Consider the following 27,563-nt stretch of genomic DNA (forward strand, 5'->3'; position numbering starts at 1 on the left):
TCCCATACTGTTTGCTTATGCATTGAATGCAAGGCCTGCCCTGCACCAAAGTTAAACCCACTCCAATAAGCCTTTGAACCCACATTCATGAAAACCTATATACAAAAAAAGGTTGTGTGGCACCCCAGGAGTTCGGGTACCACAGTAGTGCTGCCTTCCTCTTGGGGAGGGTAGTACTATGTCTGGAGACAAGTGAGATTCCCTTTGGTAGGTAATCACACACACAACACCTTCCAAATCCAGGCCAGGAGGGGGAGCTCAAAACCCTGTTTTAGGGCAGCTTCCCTGAATAAAGATCCTTGTTTGGAGGCGGAGTGAGTTCAGTGAGTACAGACAGTCTGTGAGGACAGACAGGGACGGAGCACAGTGGAGATGCAGGACTCCAGGAGGCTACGAGAAAGGCCTCCATGGAGTCAGTGTGCAGAATCCGGGTACTGGGAGCCCAAGGCTTTTGTGGACTATAAGACACAGAACAGAACCGGAGGGCATTGAATTACATGTACTTTGCCCATATTTACCTGTGGCACAGCAGCACCTTGGAGCATGGAGTCACTGTGAAAGGACCCCAATAGGCATGGCTCAAGCTGCCTGCCATACAGGTACCTGTCCCTGGACAGGAGAACGAATAAGGACTTTGCGTAGGTCACTTAGTGGCAGCAGGGACCTCAGAGACAGTAAGCGCATAGAGGAAGGCTCCTACCTGACCTGCCAAGGGGATTCCACTTGTCTCTGGACTACCCGAACTTCTAATTCACCTGTTGCCGGTGCCCTGGACTGTGGCCTGTCACCCACAAGTCACCAGGTAAAGACTTACAACCTGTCACCGGCCTTACCATCTACGCCACACACCATAGGACCCCTGGGGACCCCGCTTCACCTGTGGGAAGTGTAACATCTGGACTGCCGCAACATCCCCCAGGGGACCCCTCTAATGCAGCGTCGGTCCCCTTATTGACCGAACTCCACAGGTGGTGTCACAACAAACTTTGGACATTTCACCCCCTTTAACGTTGATGCCCAGGGCCATGGACCGGGTCGCAGCCTCCATGACATCCCCCTTTGCGACCGGACCCGGTACTGAGTATCCCACTGCCCTGTGAGTGCGTCAGTTGCACTCTATCATGCTAAAGCATGTCAATTTGGAATATGTGAAATTTGAATAGCAATATGGCTTTGGAAGATTAGGAAAAAATATGAGACGCTTAGCATAAAATTTGGCCAAATATTATGTGCCCATCAACCAACGTCAAGGTGTTCTCAGCCTGATGGGTCCCTGACCTGTGTGAATACCTCTCTAAGGCTGATGACTGAATTTCTTGGTTGAATGTGGACACCTCTGTCAGCAATGTCTGTATTTATGGGTAAGTAGGGACCTGTTGTAATTAAAATCACCACCTGGTGGAGGGCGGAGTGCTCGGTCAGTAAGCTAATATTACAAAAGATAAAAAACTGACTGGCACATCCAGACTAGTGTGAATATGTGCATACCAGGAGGAGCTAGCGGGTGATGCATGACCTCCATCATAAACACCCTTGCCTAAAACAAGAGGGGCAGTAGCATCACGGAACACCTTCAACCTGGTGTTCTAGTGGTGGTGGATGATGAGACGTGGAGGATGTCCTCCTATGAATCTTTTCCCAATTTAAAGGAGCGGGTCACTGATACTTGGAATGCCCATACACTAAGTGTATGGGGCTGACAAACATTTTCCCCTGGGGGGTTCATATTTTTTTAACATTTTTTACAGGCATCATAAACACCCTTGCAAAAAGCTAGAGTGGCTGTAGCATCATGGAACACCTTCAACCTGGTGTTCTAGTGGTGGTGGATGATGAGGAAGAGGAGAAGTAGGAGGATAACACCAAATAGCAAAAATCAGGAAGCGTATACCCATGTGTGGATGTGAAGATGTGCATGGGAATACACTTCCCAAAAAAAGACACTGTATTGGAAGTTATGTTTCGCTCTTATCATTCGGTAGTGTAGAGAAGTCTGGCCCAGTCCAGCCCTTGTTCATTTTTATAAGGATCAGCCTGTCAGTATTTTCAGTTGACAGGCGGATGCACTTATCAGTTATAATTCCCCCAGCAGCACTAATAACCCGCTCTGTCAAAATGCTAGTGGAAGGGCAGACCAGGACCTCCAAGGCATAGAGAGCCAGTTCATGCCACGTGTCCAACTTGGATACCCAATAACTAAAAGGCACAGAGGAATCACGGAGGAAGTTGGTATGGTCAGCAAGGTACTCCCTCAACATCTTCCCAAACACTGCACTCCTTGTGACAGTACTCTGCGTCTCTGGGCCAGGGACATGGGAGGGTCTGAGAAAACTCCCTCAGAACTTTGCCAGTGTTCCCCTGCCTCTGCTGGATTAGAGTTGTATCTCTCTTGCCTGTACTCCTTGGTTTTCTAACAAACTGTGACTTCTGCCACAAGGGTTTTCAGATGGGCCCTCTGGTACTGCAAAATTTTAGTACACCTGTCTGCTTCTGGAAGAAGAGATTGAAAGTTCTCCTTGTAGCGTAGGTCTAGAAGTGTCACTGAAAATTTTGATAATGCGAGGGTCACGGGAAAGGCAGCGCAACATAAAGTCAACCATGCGTGCCAGACCTCTAACAGGCAAGACTTCTGTGCCCTCAACAACAGGACGACTGATCGTGCTGTCCTCCTCCTCAGGCCATCCATGCTGAACAGACGGTATGACAGTTGTGCTTGTAGTACTGTCTATAGCGCATGAAAGTAGCTCCTGTTCTTCCTCCTCTTCTTCATTGTCTACCAATTCATGTTGGGACAACATGAGACTGGGCTGTGTGTAATCACACTGTAAGGTTCCTTGCTCCATGTCTTCGTGCTCCGCCTGCAATGCATCCTTTCATTGTGAGCAGAGAGGTTTTCAGAATGCAGAGAAGCAGGATGGTGATGCTAATTATCTACTTATCGCCGCTCACCATATTGGTGGAGTCCTCAAAGTTTTGTAGAATGGCACATATGTCTGACATCCATGTCCACTCCTGAGGTCTTATGTGTGGAGTCTGAACTGAATAACAATGGATTTTTTGATGCTGGTATAAAATATATATAATATACAATCCCCTTAATATAAACTGAACAGGCCTAAACATTGTAAAAATAATATGTAAGTAAATGGCAAAATATGTGTGTGAAATAGGTCATCATCATGTGGCTAACCTCACCAACACTCCAAAATGATGACTTCTTTGCCTATTGTGACTGGGAACTTGAAAATTATGTAAATTGGAAAACCCAGTTAAAAAAGGGGAAGAAAGAATCATGTAGGGAGACTATAAAATGAGCCAGGATGTTTGTAGCAATCAGAGAAGGAACCCCGTTCAGGAAGCTGTTCATTCATTCTAAGAAACATGATTGCTACGAAGGTATTGTTCTCTGCCTGCTCTATTCTCCATACTATTATTGCCATTAATATAATGAATGTATTATGCATTACTGACAAAGTATGTGAATGGTGATGATCAGATTTATTGGATTTTACTTGTAACATATTTGTCCTTCTGCTTAGCAATTTGATGACTCTGTACCTGTACTTTTAGTTTACGATAATATACACACAATTATATATTCAGTCCTTGCACAAGTACGAGTAATTTTATGATTTACATATAAGTAATGACCAAATTGGTGCTTTTTAAATATACCGTACTTATATTTTGGATTCTTAAAAGTATAAAAGGATATATTGTGAGATATCGATCAGAAACAGCAAATCCTCTTCAGCCACTATCTAGAACTTTATGAAGTTGGATAACTGTTATTGTAATTATTTCTGGGTTTAGTAATAATAGAGAGTATTATGATGGTAATAGACTTTTGCCTTTTCAAAACATAATTTATTATACATAATGATATGCTTATATTTCTATTATTACAAATATTATTTATTTTAACGAGCTACGAATTCCCAAAAGCGAGTAGGAGAAAGAAACATCATTAAACACAAACTAGATAAGAAACAGAATAGTATGGCGGGAGAGAGGACCCTGTCTGTATGGGCTCACTATCTACAGAGCAAGGGGAAAGGCGACATTGTGTATTTTTGACAAGCATCTCAACTTTCAATTGGAAATAAACTAAATATGGTGGGTGCCATTATTTTTGGTACAATCTGCCAAAGGGGTATTTGGTACCTGGAGTAAACAGGATGTGATAGAACTCTTTGGCCAATTAATTTACTGTATTTCTCTTTAAACCAGAAAAAAAGCAGTGCAAGAGGTGTTTGTCAGCCACACTCCCTTTAATGGGATTGATGTGCCAGTTTCTACTTGGTTAGGCTTTACACTCAACAATTGAGTGAGTTGATGCTCAACTCTTTACAAAAAACCTATGTATCTGCATATATATGCATGTGATATGAACGTATATGGATTTTAACAATAATATAAACATTCATTTACCATTTTTTTGAGTATTAAACTGCATGGTAGATTACATGGTTGAGCAATGTAAAAAAAAATCCAAAAGAGACACTTTTTTTGTCATAAGTTAATCTAATAGAAAAATGTAACTAACTCATAGGTTACCTTTTTTAAAGGAACCAAGTGTCTGATTTGAAAATAGCTCATTAAAGTAGTGTGAAGGGGATCTAACCATTGACTGTTGTTTAATATCTGTGTCCAGCCTAACCATTATCACTGGGTAATACTTGCCATATGAGACATCTGTGAGACCCACGGACAGTCTCTACATCATGGTCCATACTGAGGTTGACAATATCAACCTTGTGAAACTGGTCTTAAGATCATACAGATATCGTAGGAGATGGTACCAAATCTCTTTCAAACCAGTAAATCCTGTTCAGAACGTACAGCGTATGATACTTTTTATATTTCATGTTTAATAGTTTTGTTTCTAAAACTAAGTAAAAACGTATGGATATTCTTTTATTAATGATTAGAAATATATCCAATATATGTAGATATTTAATAACAACCCGTCAGTTACGCTGTGAATTTCCCACAGAGGAACACACCACAGGGTTCCAATAAAATATAATTCATTATATTCAAAGTAAAGGAGTTTTCCTACAAACCACAATGTTCAATGAATCATGGGGTAGGTTAAAAATATTAGATCTTTAGGGGGTCCAAAGATAGGACCTCCACCAAACCCTTGGACAGTGAAAACACGTTCAGTAAGGGCACCGTGAGGAGGAGTTTACATGAAGAGGCATTCAAACATTCGTCATGTCGTTCCATATAATTCAGTATGGAAACAGCCAATTGAGATAGTGTCATGTCGGACGCTGTTCACACTGGGGCGTCCGACAGACAGCGGTAATTCCACTTACGTCCACTACACGCTCAGTGGCGTTGGCTAGACTTTATCCAGCTTGCTCGGGGTTAATCTAGCTGGTAATTTGGTTGGAGGCTGGGTCACGCCCACGGCCTTTAAATAGTTGTGCTGGACTTTGGGGCGTCGCCCATTATAGCTTGTGTCTTGTGCCTGGTGATCTCGGTCTGGAGTGGTGGTCTAGGAGAAGGAATATCGTATCTGTTGGTGTATTATCCTTTGTCATATTTCTCCTTCCTATATTTGTATTTGTTTTGCCCTGTGCACATTATAGTGTATTCCTGTGTGACTGCGGCGTGGTGCGTTTTTCAGTTTTCCCTGTCTGTGCTTTCTGTGGGGATTGGTGTGTGGTCTCTTCACTGGGTGGCGGGTGGTGGTTTCAGCTTAGGGCTGAAACAGGAGTCAGGGTCAGGACTGGCGGCCCAGACATGCACACCTTTAGTATAACTTCTGGGAAAGGGACAGACAGGGTTTCCCTAGCCTGAGGGATATCACAGGGCCCCGGGTAACCAGCCTTAGTCTACCCAGTACTCCCGTGACAGATAGGTGGTAAACGTGGTAAAAGTGGACTGTGCGAAAAAGCCTTTAATTTCCTATTTAACAGATGGAACAGATGAATTCTGTAACAGTGACATACTGTATGTTGCAAGCTTATTTTTTTTCATGTTGTTTCCAGTCAGTCACAGGAAGTTTTGCTGGAATTATTCATGGTCTGACCACAAGTAATCTAACAGAAGCGTTGATTCAGAGAAGCAAGCGTATGATTTTAGACACCCTGGGAGTCGGGTTGATTGGCACCACAACAGAAGTCTTCCATAAGGCATTACAGTACAGCAAAGTAAGACATAGTTATTACTCTATGTTCTGATATATCATTAATTATTTTTGTATTAGTTACTAAAAGTTTCCATTTCAGAAAAATATTTTTGCAGAAAATAAAAAAAGCATCCTGATTTGTTTCTATTGGTGAACGCTCCAATTTGTTCATATTATTTTGCATACATCACCTTCATTTTAGGCAGTCTAAATCGATTAAAGCACCACTCCAGGGTTTTATTTTTTTATCAGCGTTGGGGTGGTGCTTAAGATCTCTGACTGTAGTCGTATACTTACGCTCCGCCTTCTTTACCTACCATTGCTGCCGCTTCAGTCCTGTGACGCCATGTTATGACTGCATCTTCGTCACTGGCTGGAAATCAGACGTAACAGTCACCACCTCTCAATGCAAGACTATAAGAGTCAGAATGAGGATCCCGTAGACTTGCATTGAAAAGTTACCTCTGGCTCGATCCTGCAAACACTGGAGTGATCCGGCAGGTTCACAAACTGCTGAAAACCGATGGGGCGGCAGTGATAGAAGGTGAGGACGGCAGCGGATGAGTGCAAGACTATAGGCTAGGACCTTAGATTAGAAGCATCACTCTAGCCTAGCAATCCAATACAAAAAACCCGCTGGAGTGGTGCTTAAACAAATGTTAGTATCTGCAGTACATATGACCTATGTACATTTATTATATTATACTTGAGTTGCTCTATAATAAGTTATGAAACATTATCAGTTATATATTATTTAAAAAAAGTATATTCCCAGTGAACGCTATCTACCGGTAGATGTAATTTACTTCCATGGTGATAAAAGATGATCATTTGCTATTTGACAGTGACAGCTATTCTCTGTATACTTCTTTGTGTACTTTTCTGTTTTTTTTCTTTCTTTTCCTGCTTATGTGATCGCCTGTTTTATCGATTTCAGATTTACAGCACAGACATCTCAAGCACTGTCTGGGGCCATCCTGACCTTCGTCTTCCTCCACTCTATGCCTCTTTTGTCAATGGCGTTGCTGTAAGAAATCATCCTTCTATACAATTATCTCTGATCAATATTTGATTGTCACTAACCATTTTGTAGAAATAATACATAATGATACATGAACAATGTCTTCAGATTGTTCAAAGAGTTAGATGTTGCTGGCGGTGAAGAAAGACTGCAATCTTCTATGAGCTTAGTGCTATAAGCTGACATTGGTATTGTCTTTTGCATTTATTACAAATCTGGACTAAATATTTAAGTAATGGTTAAAAATGACATAATGGGGCAGCTTTGTTAATGCTGTCTAATTTTTAGGAGGTGAAAACTTAACTAGAAGTTTTTAAAATGTGCAGATTTACAAAAGTAGTTCATGCCAATAAACCTGGCATATTTTAAGACTGTCTAGTCTAATTTTACATCACTTATGTGAGAGCAAAATATGCAATTAAACCACATGCTCTTTGGTTAATGCCCTAGGTGCGCTTTCTGCCTATCACTAGTCCATCACCTTTCAGTACTAGCCACAAAAAGTGTCTAAAACTTTAAAAAAAATGAATTTGGTGTAAGCAGCAAAAGTTTCTTTTGGGTGTAAATTATGCCAGAACTCTGGCATATTTAGCTTGATACATAATGTATGCCATAATGTCTAGGAATATTTTAGAAATTTGTTAAAGAGGACCTGGCAATACTCCTGACAAGTTTGTTTTAGTAAATAATTGTATTTTTCGAAGAAAAAACCCACATTACAGCATCTTTTCTTTGAAATCGGTTTTGTGCTGTTTCTCTACAATTGCTTCCTATGTCATCTTTGACATTATAGGAACAATTTGATAAGTTTATGTTTACATTTATTCAGCTAGCAAACAATAAAACAGGAATTAGGTGAGAAAATGGTTAATTGATAAGTAGGCACTGAGTAATAACTCTGCCATAGACAAAACGGTAGGAAGAAATGCATATACTTCCTTTTTGTGACGTAGCGGGAAGCGCTCTAGCCTGTTGCACAACACATATATTTGGCAACCCAGCTATCTATATTGGAAAATAGACTGTGAAAATTTTGGACTGAATCAGTTATCAAAATGTGCACTGATAAAAATAAGAAATAACTACACTACTAGTTTGGGTATGTTCCTTATTTGTTGTTTTATGCAGTTACATCAGCAATACCAGTAAAACCAATGTCATGTTAAAAGGGTTGTCCAGTCTTCTTATGGAAGTCTTCAGTCACTCTATGTGACTGCAGACTTCTTAATCTTTACAGCGTGAACATCACACGCTGTCAAAAGTCTTATGTGTTTTGTAGATATGTGCAACACACATAATAGTGTACAATTTGCATGTATGAGATCACATGCTGACTAGACGTGATCGGCCTCACTTAATACAAATGAAATGAGTGAGTCGTGCATGTTTAGTCAGAATGTGGCCGGAAGTAAACAATTTGCATACTTCTGGTCACGTCAACACCTGATCTCACCGGCATAACCGGAGAACCCTGACATCGTATGGTGTGCACTCTGTCAGGATTCAGAAATCTGCATCAGAAGGCAGGACAACCCCTTTAAGTAAATAATTGTTGTCTCATGACAATGGCACATGTCAAGAGGCAGCATGTGTACTGTCAGTTCATGAAATTGAGGGGCTCGAAGCAGGAAAAAAAAGCACCAACAATAGGCCAGTGAGCATTAGAGCTGAATCAAGGGGCAATGGACAAAGGTCTTACATTCTCACATCATGTGGATGTCTGGGTGCTCATGTTGCTTTCTTGGGGAAAAGGCAGGATCAGTGTTCACTATGGAAAGAAAGCAATCTGGCAAAAGTAGTGTGCTTGGGGCATATCAACTGCAAAACCTGTTTCACAATATTACATAGAAATATTAAAAATGGCAATAATAATGATAGCAGAATTAATGCAGATCACAATTGCAAAAAATATGACCTCTTGGTTTGGGTATTTAAAATAGTTAGTGGAATGAGCTGTAGAAAAAGAATAGACAATGTACCACTCCTCTAAATAAAAGGTTAAAACGCACAGAAAGGATCTGCCTACATGCTTGATTCTGCGGGCTACAGTCTAAGGCATGTTTCAAGCCTGAGAACATGTGTGCAAAGTTTTACTGAGAAGCTGTTGTGAACTCTATTTTTGGGCTCCCTCTAGTGGTCACAAGCGGTACTGTGTAGTGTTGTCTTTCTGCAGGTTGGCAGCTTCAGCTGGTTCGTTATCCTTGGTTGGTTTCCTATTTAGCTCACCTGGATACTCAGTTCCTTGCCTGCTCTCAATGTATTCAGTGCTCTTCAGATTCCTTGTGACTACCTTGCTCCCAGTCTCTCCAAGACAAGCTAAGTTTTTGTTTGTTTATTTTTTGATTATCAGCATTCATCATGTTTCTTGTCCAGCTTGCTAAAATGTGATTTCCTCGCTTGCTGGTTGCTCTAGGGGACTGAGTTTCTCCCCCCACACCGTTAGTTGGTGCGGGGGTTCTTGAAATCTCAGTGTGGATATTTTGTAAGGGTTTTTTACTGACCGCACAGACCCCTTTTCTATTTTCTGCTATCTAGTATTAGTGGGCCTCATTGGCTGAATCTGCTTTCACCCCTGTGTATGTGCCTTCCTCTTACCTCACCGTTATTATTTGTTGGGGGCTTCTATATCTTTGGGGATTATTTCTCTGGAGGCAAGTGAGGTCTTTCTTTCTCTCTAGGGGTAGTTAGTTCCTCAGGCTGGCTCGAGACGTCTAGGATTTTAGACACGTTCACCGGCTGCCTTTGGTGTGTTGGATAGGTTCAGATTTGCGGTCAGTCCGGATTGCCACCTCTCTGGAGCTTGTCCTGTGTTTTGTTGCTTGGCTGGAGTGTTTTGTGATCCTCAACCACTAAGGATCATAACAGTAGAGCAGGCCCAAAAAGTGTTTAATGCATCGCAGAAGTGGGATAAAAAGAAGACCTGAGTACATTTTTTTTTTTTTCCTCCCGCTTTTCCTTTGCTGCAGTCTGTTTAGCTTCTTTCATCCCCTTGAACTCTGGGTGGTTTTGAGCTCAGCTGCAGACATGAATGTTCAGACTCTGGCTTCTAGTGTGGATCATCTTGCTGCACGGGTGCAAAGTATTCAGGATTTTGTTATTCATAGCCCTATGTCTGAACCAAAAATACCCATCCCTGAGTTGTTTTCTGGAGATAGATCTAGGTTTCTAAATTTTAAGAATAATTGTAAGTTATTTCTATCTCTGAGACCTCGTTCCTCTGGTGATTCCGCTCAGCAAGTTAAAATTGTTATCTCCTTGTTACGTGGCGACCCTCAAGATTGGGCTTTCTCTCTGGCGCCAAGAGATCCTGCATTGCTTAATGTAGATGCATTTTTTCTGGCTCTTGGACTGCTTAATGAGGAGCCTAATCTTGAGAATCAGGCAGAAAAAGCGTTGCTGGCTATCTCTCAAGGTCAGGATGAAGCAGAGGTGTATTGTCAAAAATGTCGGAAATGGTCGGTGCTTACTCAATGGAATGAGTGTGCCTGGCTGCAAATTTCAGAGAAGGTCTTTCTGAGGCCGTTAAGAATGTTATGGTGGGGTTTCCCACCCCTACAAGTCTGAGTGATTCTATGGCTTTAGCCATTCAGGTTGATCGGCATTTGCGGGAGCGCAAATCTGCTCATCCTTTGGCGGTATTTTCTGAACAGAGACCTGAGTCTATGCAATGTGACCGAACTCTGACCAGAATTTAGCGACAAAGTCATAGACGTCAAAATGGGTTGTGCTTTTACTGTGGTGATTCTACTCATGTTATCTCAGCATGCTCTAAACGCTTAAAAAAAATCGCTAAACCTGTCACCATTGGTACTATGCAGCCTAAATTTATTTTGTCTGTTACTTTGATTTGTTCTTTGTCGTCCTACCCGGTTATGGCTTTTGTGGATTCGGGTGCTGCCCTGAATCTGATGGATTTGTCGTTTGCCAGGCGCTGTGGTTTTGTCCTGGAGCCTTTGGAATTTCCCATTCCTCTGAGGGGAATTGATGCTACGCCATTGGCTGAGAATAAGCCTCAGTATTGGACGCAAATGACCATGTGCATGACTCCCGTACATCAGGAGGTGATTCGCTTTCTTGTTCTGCATAATTTGCATGATGTTGTCGTTTTGGGTCTGCCATGGCTGCAGGCTCATAATCCAGTTTTAGATTGGAAAGCTATGTCTGTGTCAAGTTGGGGTTGTCAGGGAATTCATGGCGATGCTCCGTTGGTGTCTATTGCTTCTTCCACTCCTTCTGAGGTCCCTGAGTTTTTGTCTGACTACCAGGATGTATTTGATGAGCCCAGGTCCAGTGCCCTGCCCCCTCATAGGGATTGTGACTGTGCTATAAATTTAATTCCTGGTAGTAAATTCCCTAAGGGACGACTTTTTAATCTGTCTATACCAGAGCATGCCGCTGTTAAGTCCTTCTCAGTCCCTGGCTTACTGGAGGTAAGCTTCCAGGTAAATGACACGCAAACAAAGTATTGTGTGATCATATACAGGGGAAGCTCAGGAGCGCGTCTGACTCTCTGGGCTTTACCCCTCCTTTATAAAGAAAAAGAGTTATGCATTTGCAGACATGCGCACAAGCGCTCATTATTTCACATTCTCTTACAAAGCTTATCTATACTGTGAAATTTACAACCTCTAGTATGTAGGTAAAAGGCTATAATAACAGAAGGAATGCGTGCATAAAAAGGAAATGTCAACTTGCTCAAGTTTCTTGATATGAGCCAGATGTTTCAGGAGAAAGATACAATGGATTCTTTCAGTCTAATCTCTACAATTCCCCCCTTTGACATATTCCTTTTATTTATTACCATAGGGCCAAAGACAAAGCCTTTATTTTTGGTATTACACATACACACACTTATATTATTAATAAGAGAATCAAATCTAGTATTAATTCTTCTATCGCAAATTATTTTCTTCTTTAGCAGTATACTAAAATATAAAAACAAAAATTAGTACAGTAATATTAATCAGAATCACTAGAGGATAACATAAGAATAAAGGAGAAAGAAAAAAAACTTTATACTCTTGCATCTATTACACAAAGTTTATCTGTGCATACTGAGATACCCTTGAGCACAATCTGGAATAGTACGTATATGACTACAATAATCATAACTATATGTATTATGCTCTGCATAATCCCAGCAACCCACCCACCAATCCCTCTGAACCAGTTGGCTGGGTTGAGAAAAGAGAAAGTATCAGACCACCAGCTATCCTTATTCTGGTCATTGTCTTTATCATACTGATCTCTGAGTCGTTGTACGTCCTTTAATTTAAATGTCATACTCATAGTACTATTCGGGTCTATATAATGACAGCAGGTGGGTCCGATGATTTGACACATACCCCCTTGTGAGGCAGTTAGATAATCCAATACCAGGGTATGTTGGTTGACGACTATTATAAGCTGATTCTGTACAGCTATACTAGTATTTAATATGTCCAATATATCCCAAATCTGATCATCTAGATAATCCGTGGCTCTAACTAATTTATCCCACATCTGTGTTAACATTATTAACATCAATATCATGAGTTTTGTACTGCTTTTTTGCAGTGGCTTGCATGTATCCATGATGCCTTTCCTTCAAGCTTGACTGATGTAGGTGTTGTCAACAGGACTTGGAAGGGTCCGTCAAATCTTGGTTCAAGAGCCTTTCTGGTGTGTCTTTTTACATAGACTTGATCACCTGGTTCCAACTTGTGACTTCCTTCAATGTTGTCAGGATCTGGAAGGGAAGCAAAAACTTGTGCATGCACCTTAGTTAATTGTTTCTGGAGGTTTTGCACATAAGAAGTCAATGACTCAATATTTAACACAAGTTGTTGTGGAAAATAACATCCTAAATTGGCAGTCCTGCCAAACAAAATTTCATATGGAGACAGTTTAGTCTTACCCCTTGGGGTATTGCGTATTGAGTAAAGGGCCAGTGGAAGGCATTCTGTCCAAGGCTTTCCTGTTTCAGCCATGGCTTTCTGTATTTTTAATTTTAAAGTTCCATTCATGCGTTCCACCTTACCAGAACTTTGAGGATGGTATGGAGTGTGTAACTGACTTTCAACACCCAACATTTTCAGTACATTTTGAAATATTTCTCCAGTAAAATGAGTACCCCTATCTGACTCGATCACTTCAGGGAGACCGTAACGGGGTATCAGTTCGGCAACTAGCTTTACAGCAGTGTTTTTAGCTGAAGCCTTCCGAACTGGATAGGCCTCTGGCCACCCTGAGAACATGTCCACACACACCAACACATACTCATACCCATTACTTTTTGGCAGCTGGATAAAGTCTATTTGTAATCGCTGAAACGGATAGAGAGGTCGGACGTGGTGCTTCATAGGGGTCTTTGTCGTCTGTCCGGGATTATGTGCCAGGCATATAACGCATGCAGCACAATAGTCTCTTGCGTAGTTGCCAAAACCTGGAGCCAACCAGACTTGCTTTGCCAGTAGTGTCATTGCATTTGCAGACACATGAGTAGGGTGGTGCAGTCCACCAACTACAATCGGGTACCAGGCTCTAGGTAGACATATTAGTCCATCTTTCTTCCAAATTCCTGCTTGTTCTTCTGCCCCTTCCTTTTTCCACCTGTCCCTCTCCTCTTCTCCTGCATCTTCCTGTGCTTGTCTCAGTCTATCTTCAGTATTTTCTGTGGGGTTTACAGTATGAACCTGCTGTAAGGGTTTGACCGCTGCTGCCTTGGCTGCTTTATCAGCCCTATCATTTCCCCTAGATTCCCTAGTGTCGAGTCTCACATGTGCAGCTACCTTGATTACTGCTACTTCTTTTGTTTCTTGTGCAGCCTCTAAGATCTGTTTGATCAGAGAAGCATGTTTTACAGGTTGGCCTGACGCTGTCATGTAACCTCTAGCTCTCCAGATTACTCCAAAGTCAAACACAATACCATGTGCATACCTAGAATCAGTGTATATATTAGCTGTCTGATTCTCAGCTATTTTTAGCGCTTCAATCAATGCTGTTAGTTCTGCTTCTTGTGCAGACTGTTTCGGTGGAAGAGGTTCTGCTTTGAGAGTTTCAGATTCTGACACAACTGCATACCCTGTATGGAAATTACCTGTGTCATCTGCAAACCTACTACCGTCTATAAACAGCTCTAAATCTGGATTTTGAAGTGGTGTTTCGGATACATTGGGTAAGCCTACCGTTTCTTGTAAAATGAGCTCTGTACAATCATGTGTGTCTGTAGGGAAAAAATTTGCGTGTGGATCAGTGTCCTTATTCCCCCCTTCAGACTCGAGAGGTAGCAGTGTAGCTAAATTGAGAGTCTGAAGCCTTACAAATGTGATAGTAGAGGGGAGCAGCAAAGAACACTGTAGCCGCAAATGTCTGGCCATGGAAATGTGTTTTGGTTGGACCTGGTTTAATATCCCATAAACATCATGTGTAGTTTGAACTGTGAGTGGATGCTCTAGGACAATTTCTGATGCTTTGTCCAACAATAGTGAGACAGCAACAACCACACGTACACAGGTTGGCGCTGCCCTGGCTACTGGATCTAACCTTGCTGAAAGATATGCAATTGGTCTTTGTTTCCCTGCATGCTTCTGGGTAAGAACTCCTGTAGCATGAGAATCAACTTCTGCAGCCATAAGCTGAAATGATTTTGTGTAGTCTGGTAGCCCTAACGCTGGAGCTGAAACAAGGGCATCTTTTAATTGTTGGAACGAAATCTGACCTTCTTTTGTCAACAAATAAGGTTCACTTTTTACACAGTCATACAGTGATTGCATTAGTTGACTGGCATGTATAATCCATTGTCTACAATGAGACACTATTCCTAAAAATGCTCGTAGCTGTTTATGATTTCTAGGCTCATTCATCTGTCTTATTGCTTCAGTTCTTTGAGGTGTAAGATGCTTTTTACCTTGAGAAATGCAATGACCTAGAAAGACCACTTTGATCTGACAAACTTGTAGCTTTTGTCTATTCACTTTACACCCTTCTTTTTCTAGAAAACATAGTAAACTCACAGTGGACCTTTCTGCAGTTTCTAGATCTGGGCAGCAAAGTAGTAGGTCATCCACATACTGCAAAATTACTACCTGTGATTCAGGTTCAAACCTTTGAAGAACTGTTTGTAGGGCATTTGAATAAAGAGTAGGGGAGTGTATCATTCCCTGTGGAAGGCGTGTCCACGCCAACTGTTTGCCCTTAAATGTAAATGCAAACAAATGCCAACTATCTTGGTGTAAAGGAACCGAGAAAAATGCATTTGAAAGATCTATTACAGTAAACACTTGAGAACTGGCTGGTATCTGTGATAGTAACGTATGAGGATTGGGTACAACTGGGGTGATTGGATCTAGAACTTTGTTTATTTCTCTTAGATCATGTACCATACGATATTTGGGCATAGAACCCTTATCAAGAGTTCTCTTCTTGACTGGATACAGAGGAGTGTTAGCAGGTGATTGTATCTCTACCAGAACTCCTTTCTCTCTATATTCCTCTATCTGTTTTGTAATCGCTAGTTCCTGCTGGGCACTCACAGGGTATTGTCTGAGCTGTGGGAGAACAGTTCCTGGTTGCACAGATAATTTTACAGGAGAAATATGCAATAATCCCACATCAGTGTCACCCTGTGCCCACAGTGTTTCTGGGATCATTGAGAGGTCTAGATCTGTGGTGTACTCTTTTTCTTCAGTATAATCCTCAAAAGCCTGAATTCTGACATATTGTTCTAATGATTCTGCATCATCAGGGATAGTCAGCATAACTGTGCCATCGTCCCTAAATTTGATGTTAGCTTCTAATTTCTTTAGTACATCAGTTCCTAACAGACATGTTGGGGCACCTCTGGCATACAAAAATCTGGATGCAAAACATTTAGGTCCTAATGAGACCTCTAGGGGCACAGTATATGGCAGTGTTCGAATTACCCCATCATAACCCTCAGCAAAAGTTGTTTGTTCTGAAATATCTTCCGGATTCGGAAGAAAATCTTGATTCAAAATTGAGGAAGTTGCACCTGTATCTATCAAAAATGGAATCTCTCTCCCCCCCACATTCACCTGTATCATAGGTCTTCTAGCTGGTAGGGAAGTTTGTAACACATCGAGTCAATCTGAATCTGGTATGGGACCATCTATGATGGTAGATTTCTGCTGGTTGTCCGTTTGGGGAGGGTTATTTCTGGGAACAAATTTGCCTGACTTTATATCTGCCAACTTCTTCCTGCACTCTCTTTGGAAATGACCTGGCTTTTTACAGTAGTGGCAAAGAAAATTGTGTCTCACTCTTCCTCCTGTATTAGCTTGTGCTATTCTAACAGGCTTACGATTCTCTCTCATATCCATGGCTATTCCTAAACATCGTTGTTTCACAATATTTGGTTGTTCAATTGTTCTCCAATCTGGAGTAGAGGATTTAAATTTTTCTCTGATTTTCGGATCTAGCCCCTCTATTAATTGTTTTGTAAAAAGTCTCCTTACTGAAGCATCAGTCAAATCCAATCCTTCATCCCTAAAGTTATTTTCTAGTTCTTGACTATATTCTTCAATACTTTGCCCAAATTTCTGCATAATCACACCTGTAGACCCCCTTTCCCTCTGTTTTCCTCTCATGAAAATTATTAATGCCTCTGTGAACTGGGTACCTGATGCTTCTGTCTGTAAGGCACCCCCTTCTGCCACTGGTCTATTGGGCTGTAGGTGTGTCAATAATTCCTGAAAAAGTCCGGGGGACATTTTCATTCTACATAATTCTTCCCCGTCCGCCCAGACCCCAGCATGAGTCTGCATGATTTGTTGTATATACTGCGCAAACCTTATGGGGTATTGAGTGGGATCAGGCGCATTATGCAGGAGGGACATACCCTCGGCAGGGGACCAAGGAAAGTATTGTCTGGTCTGATGATATCTGGTGTTCATTACCCCGTCAGCACCAGCTTCTCTAAAAGGTCTTGGTACTACCCTAACAGGGGCAAGTACAGCGCCATATCTAGGTGTACCACAGGCTAGGCAATCATTTCTCCAATCTGGAGTTTGTTGTCCACAGTGTGAACATTCCCATCCTCCTACCCCACCAAGATTGGGATACAATGCTGGAAATTGTTTTCCTCCTTCTGCTCTTCCAGATGGTACAAATGATTGGGCTTTTGGATCTAGGTAAGGTGGCGGGATTATGTCACAACTTTTTCCCTTCCCCATGATCCATTTGGAAGTGTCTGGATCGTACTTCCAATTCTCCTCTTTAGCTGTTTTTGAGACCTCTATCATACAATGTATGATTTCTTCCCACCCATTGTCTTTGATAATTCCACCTCGTTCTTTACTCAGTCTTTCCCATTCTGTACTGAACATAAGTGCTTCTGAAATTCCCAATTTTCCTCTTACCCTTCTAATCTGCCTTCTGACTGTCTTTCCACATCTTTCCTGTATGATATCTGCTGCTTCCACTTGTCCTAAGACAGTTTTGGTCTGTTTATTTCCCATTTTTCTTTTCAATATTAGCTATGACTACCCTAGGTGACGTTTGGACAACCACTTCCTCTGTTGGTGGTGTCTCGTTGCCTTCTCTCCTAGGGAGCTAAAATATTGAAGGGCTCGTCTGCTCCGTTTCTTCTAATATGCAGGACGTACTTAAGTGCTATTATGCACGCAAACAGACCCATCAACACCATACAGATCACAAAACTTTCTGTGTCAGTTAGCATACTTGTCCCAGGCTCATGAAAACCCGCGTCCTGGGCTCATTCTATCAAACCTTATCCAGAAATGAAGGAGGTTAAGCACTTAATGAATAGTCAAGCATGGGTGGAGGTCTCCCAGAAGGACGCAACCACATGACCCAGTTAGGCTGACTTCCGTGTATAAGGCTTATACCCCAACTATTTCGGCTTATTTTTCTATGCACTTTTGCTCTTCTTTCACAACATACCACAACCTTCACACTGTTCACACACTGCCAGGGACAGGACTCATAAGTCTATACAATATGGTAACCCGAGTTTTATAGGTATCTACTCACTACTAGACTAACCCAGCGTGACACGGCTCATAGAGATCTTTCGGATAATACAGGGCAGATAAAAGAGAACTAATAATGTCTCTTACCTGGCCAGGTTTTTCAGTTCATTTGCCGTCCATTATCCCAGATCTCCGTTGTCCGTATCCGCAGGTAAATCTCGAGCAAATACTCTTATCTCAGGTCCCTGTTCGGGCGCCAAAGAAATGTTAAGTCCTTCTCAGTCCCTGGCTTACTGGAGGTAAGCTTCCAGGTAAATGACACGCAAACAAAGTATTGTGTGATCATATACAGGGGAAGCTCAGGAGCGCGTCTGACTCTCTGGGCTTTACCCCTCCTTTATAAAGAAAAAGAGTTATGCATTTGCAGACATGCGCACAAGCGCTCATTATTTCACATTCTCTTACAAAGCTTATCTATACTGTGAAATTTACAACCTCTAGTATGTAGGTAAAAGGCTATAATAACAGAAGGAATGCGTGCATAAAAAGGAAATGTCAACTTGCTCAAGTTTCTTGATATGAGCCAGATGTTTCAGGAGAAAGATACAATGGATTCTTTCAGTCTAATCTCTACACCGCGATGCGGAGTTATATAAAGGAGTCTTTGGAGAAGGGACATATTCGCCCATCCTCCCCATCCTCTTCCCCTCTTGGTGCAGGTTTGGTTTTTGTTTTTTTTTGTGGCCAAGAAGGACGGTTCTTTGAGACCTTGTATAGATTATCGTCTTCTGAATAAAATCACAGTCAAATTTCAGTATCCTTTACCACTATTGTCTGATTTGTTTGCTCGGATTAAGGGTGCCAGTTGGTTCACCAAGATAGATCTCCGTGGTGCGTATAACCTTGTGCGCATTAAGCAGGGAGATGAATGGAAAACAGCATTTAATACGCCTGAAGGCCATTTTGAGTACTTGGTGATGCCTTTTGGACTCTCTAATGCTCCTTCTGTGTTTCAGTCCTTCATGCATGACATCTTCCGAGAACATCTGGATAAATTTATGATTGTTTATCTGGATGACATTTTGATCTTTTCTGATGATTGGGAGTCCCATGTGAAGCAGGTCAGGATGGTGTTTCAGGTCCTGCGTGCTAATGCTTTATTTCTGAAGGGCTCAAAATGCCTCTTCGGAGTACAGAAGGTCTCCTTTTTGGGTTTTATTTTTTCTCCTTCTACTGTGGAGATGGACCCAGTCAAGGTCCAGGCTATTCATGACTGGACTCAGCCCATGTCTGTTAAGAGTCTTCAGAAGTTCTTGGGTTTTGCTAATTTTTACCGTCGTTTCAGCGCTAATTTTTCTAGCGTGGTTAAACCTTTGACGGATTTGACCAAGAAGGGTTCTGATGTTACTAATTGGTCTCCTGCGGCCGTGGAGGCCTTTCGGGAGCTGAAGCACCGGTTTTCTTCAGCTCCAGTCTTATGTCAGCCAGATGTCTCTCTCCCCTTCCAGGTCGAGGTTGATGCTTCTGAGATTGGAGCAGGGGCTGTTTTGTCGCAGAGAAGCTCTGATGGCTCTGTGATGAAGCCATGTGCTTTCTTTTCAAGAAAGTTTTCGCCTGCCGAGCGGAATTATGATGTTGGTAATCGGGAGTTGTTGGCTATGAAGTGGGCATTTGAGGAGTGGCGACATTGGCTCGAAGGAGCTAAACATCGCGTGGTGGTCTTGACTGATCACAAAAATCTGATTTACCTTGAATCTGCCAAGCACCTGAATCCTAGACAGGCTCGTTGGTTGTTGTTTTTCTCCCGTTTCAACTTCGTGGTCTCATACCTGCCTGGTTCGAAGAACGTGAAAGCTGATGCACTTTCTAGGAGTTTTGTGCCTGACTCTCCGGGAGTTTCTGAGCCGGCTGGTATTCTCAGAGAGGGAGTGATTTTGTCTGCTATTTCCCCAGATTTGCGACGAGTGCTGCAGAAATTTCAGGCGGATAGACCTGACCGTTGTCCACCAGAGAGACTGTTTGTCCCGGAGAGATGGACCAGCAGAGTTATTTCCGAGGTTCATTCTTCGGTGTTGGCGGGTCATCCTGGGATTTTTGGTACCAGAGATTTGGTGGCTAGGTCCTTCTGGTGGCCTTCCTTGTCGCGGGATGTGCGTTCCTTTGTGCAGTCTTGTGGGATTTGTGCTCGGGCTAAGCCTTGCTGTTCTCGTGCCAGCGGTTTGCTTTTGCCTTTGCCTATTCCGAAAAGGCCTTGGACGCACATTTCCATGGATTTTATTTCGGATCTTCCAGTATCTCAGAAAATGTCTGTCATCTGGGTGGTGTGTGATCGTTTTTCCAAGATGGTCCATTTGGTGCCCTTGCCTAAGTTGCCTTCTTCCTCCGATTTGGTTCCTCTATTTTTTCAGAATGTGGTTCGCTTGCACGGCATTCCTGAAAATATTGTGTCTGATAGAGGATCCCAGTTTGTGTCCAGGTTTTGGCGGACTTTTTGTGCTAAGATGGGCATTGATTTGTCTTTTTCGTCGGCCTTCCATCCTCAGACTAATGGCCAAACCGAGCGAACTAATCAGACGTTGGAAACTTATTTGAGATGTTTTGTTTCTGCTGATCAGGATGATTGGGTGACTTTTTTGCCATTGGCCGAGTTTGCCCTTAATAATCGGGCTAGTTCTGCTACTTTGGTTTCGCCTTTTTTCTGCAATTCTGGTTTCCATCCTCGTTTTTCCTCGGGTCAGGTTGAGCCTTCTGACTGTCCTGGGGTGGATTCTGTGGTGGATAGGTTGCAGCAGATTTGGAACCATGTGGTGGACAATTTGAGGTTGTCACAGGAGAAGGCTCAGCGCTTTGCCAACCGCCGCCGCGGTGTGGGTCCCCGACTTCGTGTTGGGGATTTGGTGTGGCTGTCTTCTCGGTATGTTCCTATGAAGGTCTCCTCTCCTAAATTCAAGCCTCGCTTCATCGGTTCTTATAAGATCTTGGAAATCCTTAACCCGGTGTCTTTTCATTTGGATCTCCCAGCATCGTTTGCCATTCATAATGTGTTCCATAGGTCTTTGTTGCGGAGGTATGTGGTACCTGTGGTTCCTTCTGTTGAGCCTCCTGCTCCGGTGCTGGTCGAGGGCGAATTGGAGTACGTGGTGGAGAAGATTTTGGATTCTCGTATCTCTAGACGGAGGCTTCAGTATTTGGTTAAGTGGAAGGGCTATGGTCAGGAGGATAATTCCTGGGTTGTCGCCTCTGATGTTCATGCGGCCGATTTGGTTCATGCCTTCCACGCGGCTCATCCTGATCGCCCTGGGGGTCTTGATGAGGGTTCGGTGACCCCTCCTCAAGGGGGGGGTACTGTTGTGAACTCTATTTTTGGGCTCCCTCTAGTGGTCACAAGCGGTACTGTGTAGTGTTGTCTTTCTGCAGGTTGGCAGCATCAGCTGGTTCGTTATCCTTGGTTGGTTTCCTATTTAGCTCACCTGGATACTCAGTTCCTTGCCTGCTCTCAATGTAGTCAGTGCTCTTCAGATTCCTTGTGACTACCTTGCTCCCAGTCTCTCCAAGACAAGCTAAGTTTTTGTTTGTTTATTTTTTGATTATCAGCATTCATCATGTTTCTTGTCCAGCTTGCTAAAATGTGATTTCCTCGCTTGCTGGTTGCTCTAGGGGACTGAGTTTCTCCCCCCACACCGTTAGTTGGTGCGGGGGTTCTTGAAATCTCAGTGTGGATATTTTGTAAGGGTTTTTTACTGACCGCACAGACCCCTTTTCTATTTTCTGCTATCTAGTATTAGTGGGCCTCATTGGCTGAATCTGCTTTCACCCCTGTGTATGTGCCTTCCTCTTACCTCACCGTTATTATTTGTTGGGGGCTTCTATATCTTTGGGGATTATTTCTCTGGAGGCAAGTGAGGTCTTTCTTTCTCTCTAGGGGTAGTTAGTTCCTCAGGCTGGCTCGAGACGTCTAGGATTTTAGACACGTTCACCGGCTGCCTTTGGTGTGTTGGATAGGTTCAGATTTGCGGACAGTCCGGTTTGCCACCTCTCTGGAGCTTGTCCTGTGTTTTGTTGCTTGGCTGGAGTGTTTTGTGATCCTCAACCACTAAGGATCATAACAGAAGCCTCTTTTGAATGGATCCTAATATAGTTTGCCCTTAATCTGTAAATGTGCTGGATTGTTCATTTTTCTGCAGATGAGCATGCATCTGATGTATTTGCAAATTACCTGCTGATGCTCCACTAAAGTTAAATTGGCACTGGCAATCGTGAGCAAGTGTTCCTGATGACGCTCATTTCATAATAATCTTTCAGTGTAAACAGGCCGCTGATCACCTAATTAATGAGCAAAACACTCGTTGATCAGGTGAAACGATCTTTTTTCATAGTGCAAAAATCATTGTTTTCGGCTGTGCATCATCCTGTGTAAACAGGGCATGCACTGCCGAGAACCATGGCAGCCTGTACACACTGTGTGATCTATTACAGGTCGCTAAGTGCACATCGTTTACTTATTAGGTTATTAAATGACAGACCATTAGTAGTGGTTTACTGATTTACCAAAGCGGCTCCTTAGTTCAATTTTTGTGAGCAGTTTTCAGCAATCAGCATTGTAGCTCCGGCCTCCACCAATTCAGCATAGATCTAGAAAGTTCCAACAAGTGTCGCAATGTTCTGTAATATGTATTCCCTTCAGTGTTGCCAAATATGTTAATTTGTAAGACACTCTGGTTGCCCAACATGAGCCTTAGAATACAGATTATTCTGTTTCTGAATTTCTAAGAAACTTAAATTCAAACACTGGAAAAAAAAAACTCAAATAGGAGAACAGAGAGTTCCCTGCTAGTACCATGCCAGTAAAGTGCTGTGCTAGTGCTAAGATCCAGTCTACACCTTAAAGCACCTGACAACATTCCCTTATTGGTATTGGTCCCCCAAGCAATTTTTTTCCTCTTTCCAACCCAATCTCCCACAATTGGCACCCTTTTTCTAATTTATGCTCCCTTGTGTTAATGAATCAATGTGCAACTGGCCAATCTTTACCAACCATTGTGTAAAAGGAACATGAACATGAGCTGCTGAATCAATACTGAGTCAATCAGTTGTGAGAGTCACACTTACCACACATTATTTGACAGAAGAAATGTCAGTAGAGCGACAAGGGATTTGCTTTTATTTCCTGTATCAGAAATGTAAAGGGGTATATTCCCATCTTAGCGAGCTATCACCTAACCACAGCTCTATTTGACTATCCCTGACACTCCAATGGAAAATAAGTGGAGATTAGCCTACTTGGCCACCAATCCATTCTTATGGGGAATTTCAGAGTTCCATTCATGGGATCTATGGGGTCCTAGCAGTCAGACGCCTGTTGATCAGCAAGTTCTCACCTAGCCTATAGTAGGATAAAAACTTACTAACATGGGAATAACCCTTTAAGGATAACATGAATAATTTATTAGGATTCTATATTTGGCTTGTTTTACTTTGTAATTGAAATGTGTTCATTATTTTGTAGGTTCACTCAATGGACTTTGATGACACTTGGCACCCTGCCACACATCCATCTGGGGCCATCCTTCCCTCCTTGATTGCCCTTTCAGAAACATTACCATCAAATCACAAGAAATCTGGTCTTGAATTTCTATTGGCATTTAATGTTGGCATTGAGGTGCAGGGAAGACTCATGAGGTTTTCTAACGAAGCTAGCAATATTCCAAGAAGGTATGTAATATTAATTTCTCTCATGGCCTCTGTAATGACCATTCATTTTAGAATACTGACACTGACATCTATTTTCTTTGTGGTATTCTGGACACACAATAGTTCCATATTGAATTTCTAAAAAGATAGTTTACTCCGTACGCACTGTTCTTCAGACTATATCTGAAGGAACATTATGCAAGTTTTTATTTGTGGCCTTCAAGCCTTCCACTGAGAAAGAATGTAATGTTCAGCTCACATAGACAAGGTTTGAGACTCCCCCCAATGGCAGTGTTCACACTATGTTAATAGGATGCTTGAAATTTAGCATATAGCTTGTTAGTTAGAAATGAAGATTCAGCTACGTAGAAGACTGAATTATTACCAATCAGTAGTAAGAGGTTAATACAACCAATGAGATGCTTAGGTTTTTGTATCTTATCTCTTTGCAACACCCAAAAAGATACTGTATAAATATGTATTAACCTCCTCTAATAAACAGGGAATCTTCTTGTACAGAAAACTGGTCTGTTATCTTCTTCTTCCCTCCGTCGACGGCATTGATCTATGACACGAGGCTGACCCCTGCACGGCTGGCCCCCATAGTTGCCGTGACACCTCATTCAGACGTCCATGATTTTGCTCCTAATTAGAAACATGGACTGTTGTTCATCAGTGCTTTAGATCCGAGTTTCATCAGTCTATGATCAGTTTTTACCATTAGTGTTTCATCAGTGATTTTCATATATGGAAAAATAAATACATTGCAAAGCTTCTCCTATATGTTGCAGTGTTAATCACAGACAGCACACAGGCTGTACGCCGATGCCATCCATGTGCTGTGAGTGATTTTCTCGGACCTATAGACTTGTATTGGTAATTTTGATCCATGATACGAATCAAGAACAGACATGTCTCTGCCATTTTTTTGGCGGACACGTGGTCCACCCAAAAACACGGACATGTGAACGGCCCCATAAATTATAATAGATATGTGTTCTTGCGGTGGAAAAAACACCGAACACGTATGTTGAAAATGGACATTTGAATGAGGTCTAAAGCAAACACTATCTAAAAACTTTATTTTATATGCACATACTGTAGTTACATTTTAGTTTTACCTGTGTTGTTTATGTGTATGAGACGTATTATTATATTATGCACAGTTTTCCTTCCTCACTATTCTTCCTTTGTTTCTGCAGGTTTCACCCTCCTGCTGTGGTTGGCACTATGGGAAGTGCTGCAGCTTCTTCTAAGTTTCTAGGCCTGGATCAGGTTCAGTGCAGAGAAGCCTTAGCTATTGCTGCATCTTATTCTGGGGCTCCTATGGCCAATGCAGGTACACAAACTAAGCCCCTCCACATAGGTAACGCCGGAAGGCATGGCCTGGAAGCTGCTTGCTTTGCATTTTTAGGTCTAGAAGGAAATAAGCAGATCTTGGATTTAGAGTCTGGCTTTGGTGCTTTCTACCATGATTATAACCCACAAGCCCTACCATCCCTAGAATCCTACAACTGGCTGCTAGAGAAACAAGATGTGGCAATTAAACGGTTTCCTGCTCACCTTGGGATGCACTGGGTGGCAGACGCTGCATGTGCAGTACGGAAACACATAGCTGGTGATAATGAACCACTGGTCATTGATAATATTCAGAAAATTGTTCTCAGAATCCCAGAAGCTAAGTACGTGAGTCGTCCCTTGCCAAGCTCAGAACATGAAGCTCGTCATTCCTTTCAGTTCAATGCTTGCACAGCTTTGCTTGATGGACTTGTGTCTGTCCAGTCTTTCAGTGACCAGAATATCTCCAGACCAGAGCTACAGACGATGCTGAATAAAATAGAAGTTCTTCACCCATCTGATAATCAACCAAATTTTGAAAAACTGTATTGTGAGGTTAGCGTTACATTGACAAATGGAGCCACCTTTACAGAGAGGTGTAACACCTTCTACGGTCACTGGAGAAAACCACTGAGCAATGAAGACTTGATTAGAAAGTTCAGGTCTAACGCATTGACGGTGCTTTCCGAAGATGGAGTAGATGGTATTGTGGAGATGGTGAATAAGCTGGAAGATCTATCAGACTTCTCAGAACTATGCTCATTTCTGAGACAAAGACGACAAGCAATTAGCAAGCAAGAAAGATCTTCCTAATTAAATGTTGCTGCAGCCATTGTGACACTGAAATACATCTATAAAGGATTACTAGGTTTCAGTAAATTGACATCTTGATTTGAAGGGGCTGGGGAGGATTAGAAAAAAAGCTGTATGTTTTTGCACAGAAACAGCTCCACTCTTGCCCAAGGGTTGTGTATGGTGTTGCACCTTAATGTCATGCACTTTAGGCACACTTGTATATAAAGCTAGGACTCCGTTCAAACTGTAGTCAAAAATGTATTTATATTGAGTTGGCGCTGATTTCATGAGGGACAACAAGATGCCCTCTAAATATCAACGGGTAGTCTTTGATTCCAGAGCACACTAAAGCTATGATGGCATTACCAGGAATATGCAGGCAATTTTTTGTTTAAAAAAATCAGATATCTTAAAATGAACAATACAATGTTAATACACAATAAAATGTACAAAGTAATTATATTTGTCATAAAATGAGAAAATTGACATCACTTTTGTAATACATTTCGTTTCACTTTTTAACACTTTATGTGTAATTGGTAACATGATTCTACATGCTTTACGGGATATGTAACTTGTGCAGTTTCCAAAACTGTCAGGGGTTTGAATGAAACAGTCCATGGTTTTGTTTATAACTCATTAAATTGTATTTGATAATTTATTATTAATACTGTATACTGGTGATGTCTTTCTGTAATTTATTCCACTCCACAACATACTTAGCATTGCATTATAGTATTGCATGCTCGAGTATGTCCACTTACCATTATGGTACAATAGCTCATGACCCATCCGGGTGCTGATCAAATATGTGCTTAAGTGTCAGTGTAAAGTGGGAATGCTTCGCTAGACGGAGCAATTTATCTCTTCACCTTCAAAATGATGTAGACCTCCTCCAGGTCATTCTCTGTGTGATGAGCTTTGCTACAGCCTCTTACTCAGCCACAGAGCACCAAGCAGAGAAGATAGGTACTTGGGAATTATTAGGTCATATATTCTTAAAGGGCTTTTCTGATTGTTGTAAAACCCTCGTCCTTGAAAAGCAAACAAACTGCACTTTCCTGACTTTCCCCAGGTCTATCAGTCTCCACCGCTGTTTCCGTTATTGTCTCCAGCATTGATGTGACATTGAAAGCACTGCAGCCAATAACTATGCTCTATGGATCTGAGTGGCTTGTGCTGTCAAACCGGCAGAGCCACTGAGCCGCAGTGCTCTTAAAGTAATGTCAGGTCTACAGAGAATAATAGACTCCAGGAGCAGTAAGAGACTCAGCACTATAATAATAATCTTTATATAGCGCCAACATATTTCGCAGCGCTTTACAGTTTAACAGTTTCAAACGCAAGTCATTAGTAAGAAAGTTAACAATACAATAATTAAAGCACAATAAGATGACCCTGCTCGTGAGCGCTTACAATCTACAATGAGGTGGGGGAGATACAAAGTACAGGTGTGTATTTACAATGATGTATTAGCACTAGACCTTGGATGAGTGAGCAAGACAAGTTTCTTTTTAAATAAAGTGCAATCAAAGGACAGTATAATATTATTTAATAGGCTTTTAATATTCATTGCTTACAAGCAGAATAATGATGAAACTGGAGTTTTGGAAAATAATGTCATATATCTGGGATATGCCATCAC

The 27,563-nt window shown here is 42.0% G+C and overlaps 1 protein-coding gene across 1 annotated transcript; it reads left to right on the forward strand.

The window, feature by feature from the left end:
* Window positions 1-3,340: 3,340 nt before the first annotated feature.
* On the forward strand, window positions 3,341-26,584 carry ACOD1 (aconitate decarboxylase 1). Its single transcript, XM_077299721.1, has 5 exons — window positions 3,341-3,396; window positions 6,003-6,164; window positions 7,080-7,169; window positions 23,601-23,806; window positions 24,988-26,584. The coding sequence occupies exons 1-5, from the start codon at window positions 3,382-3,384 to the stop codon at window positions 25,934-25,936; spliced, it is 1,422 nt and encodes a 473-aa protein (XP_077155836.1). The 5' UTR covers window positions 3,341-3,381; the 3' UTR covers window positions 25,937-26,584.
* Window positions 26,585-27,563: the final 979 nt, after the last annotated feature.

Source organism: Ranitomeya variabilis, chromosome 3 (genome assembly GCF_051348905.1).
Source record: "Ranitomeya variabilis isolate aRanVar5 chromosome 3, aRanVar5.hap1, whole genome shotgun sequence".
In the NCBI taxonomy this organism is placed as follows: domain Eukaryota; kingdom Metazoa; phylum Chordata; class Amphibia; order Anura; family Dendrobatidae; genus Ranitomeya; species Ranitomeya variabilis.

Excerpts from the sequence above, each read along its gene's own strand:
- ACOD1 (XM_077299721.1), top strand. Across the intron at positions 7,170-23,600 it reads CTTTTGTCAATGGCGTTGCT|GTTCACTCAATGGACTTTGA; the intron begins GTAAGAAATCAT and ends ATTATTTTGTAG. Across the intron at positions 23,807-24,987 it reads GCTAGCAATATTCCAAGAAG|GTTTCACCCTCCTGCTGTGG; the intron begins GTATGTAATATT and ends TTGTTTCTGCAG.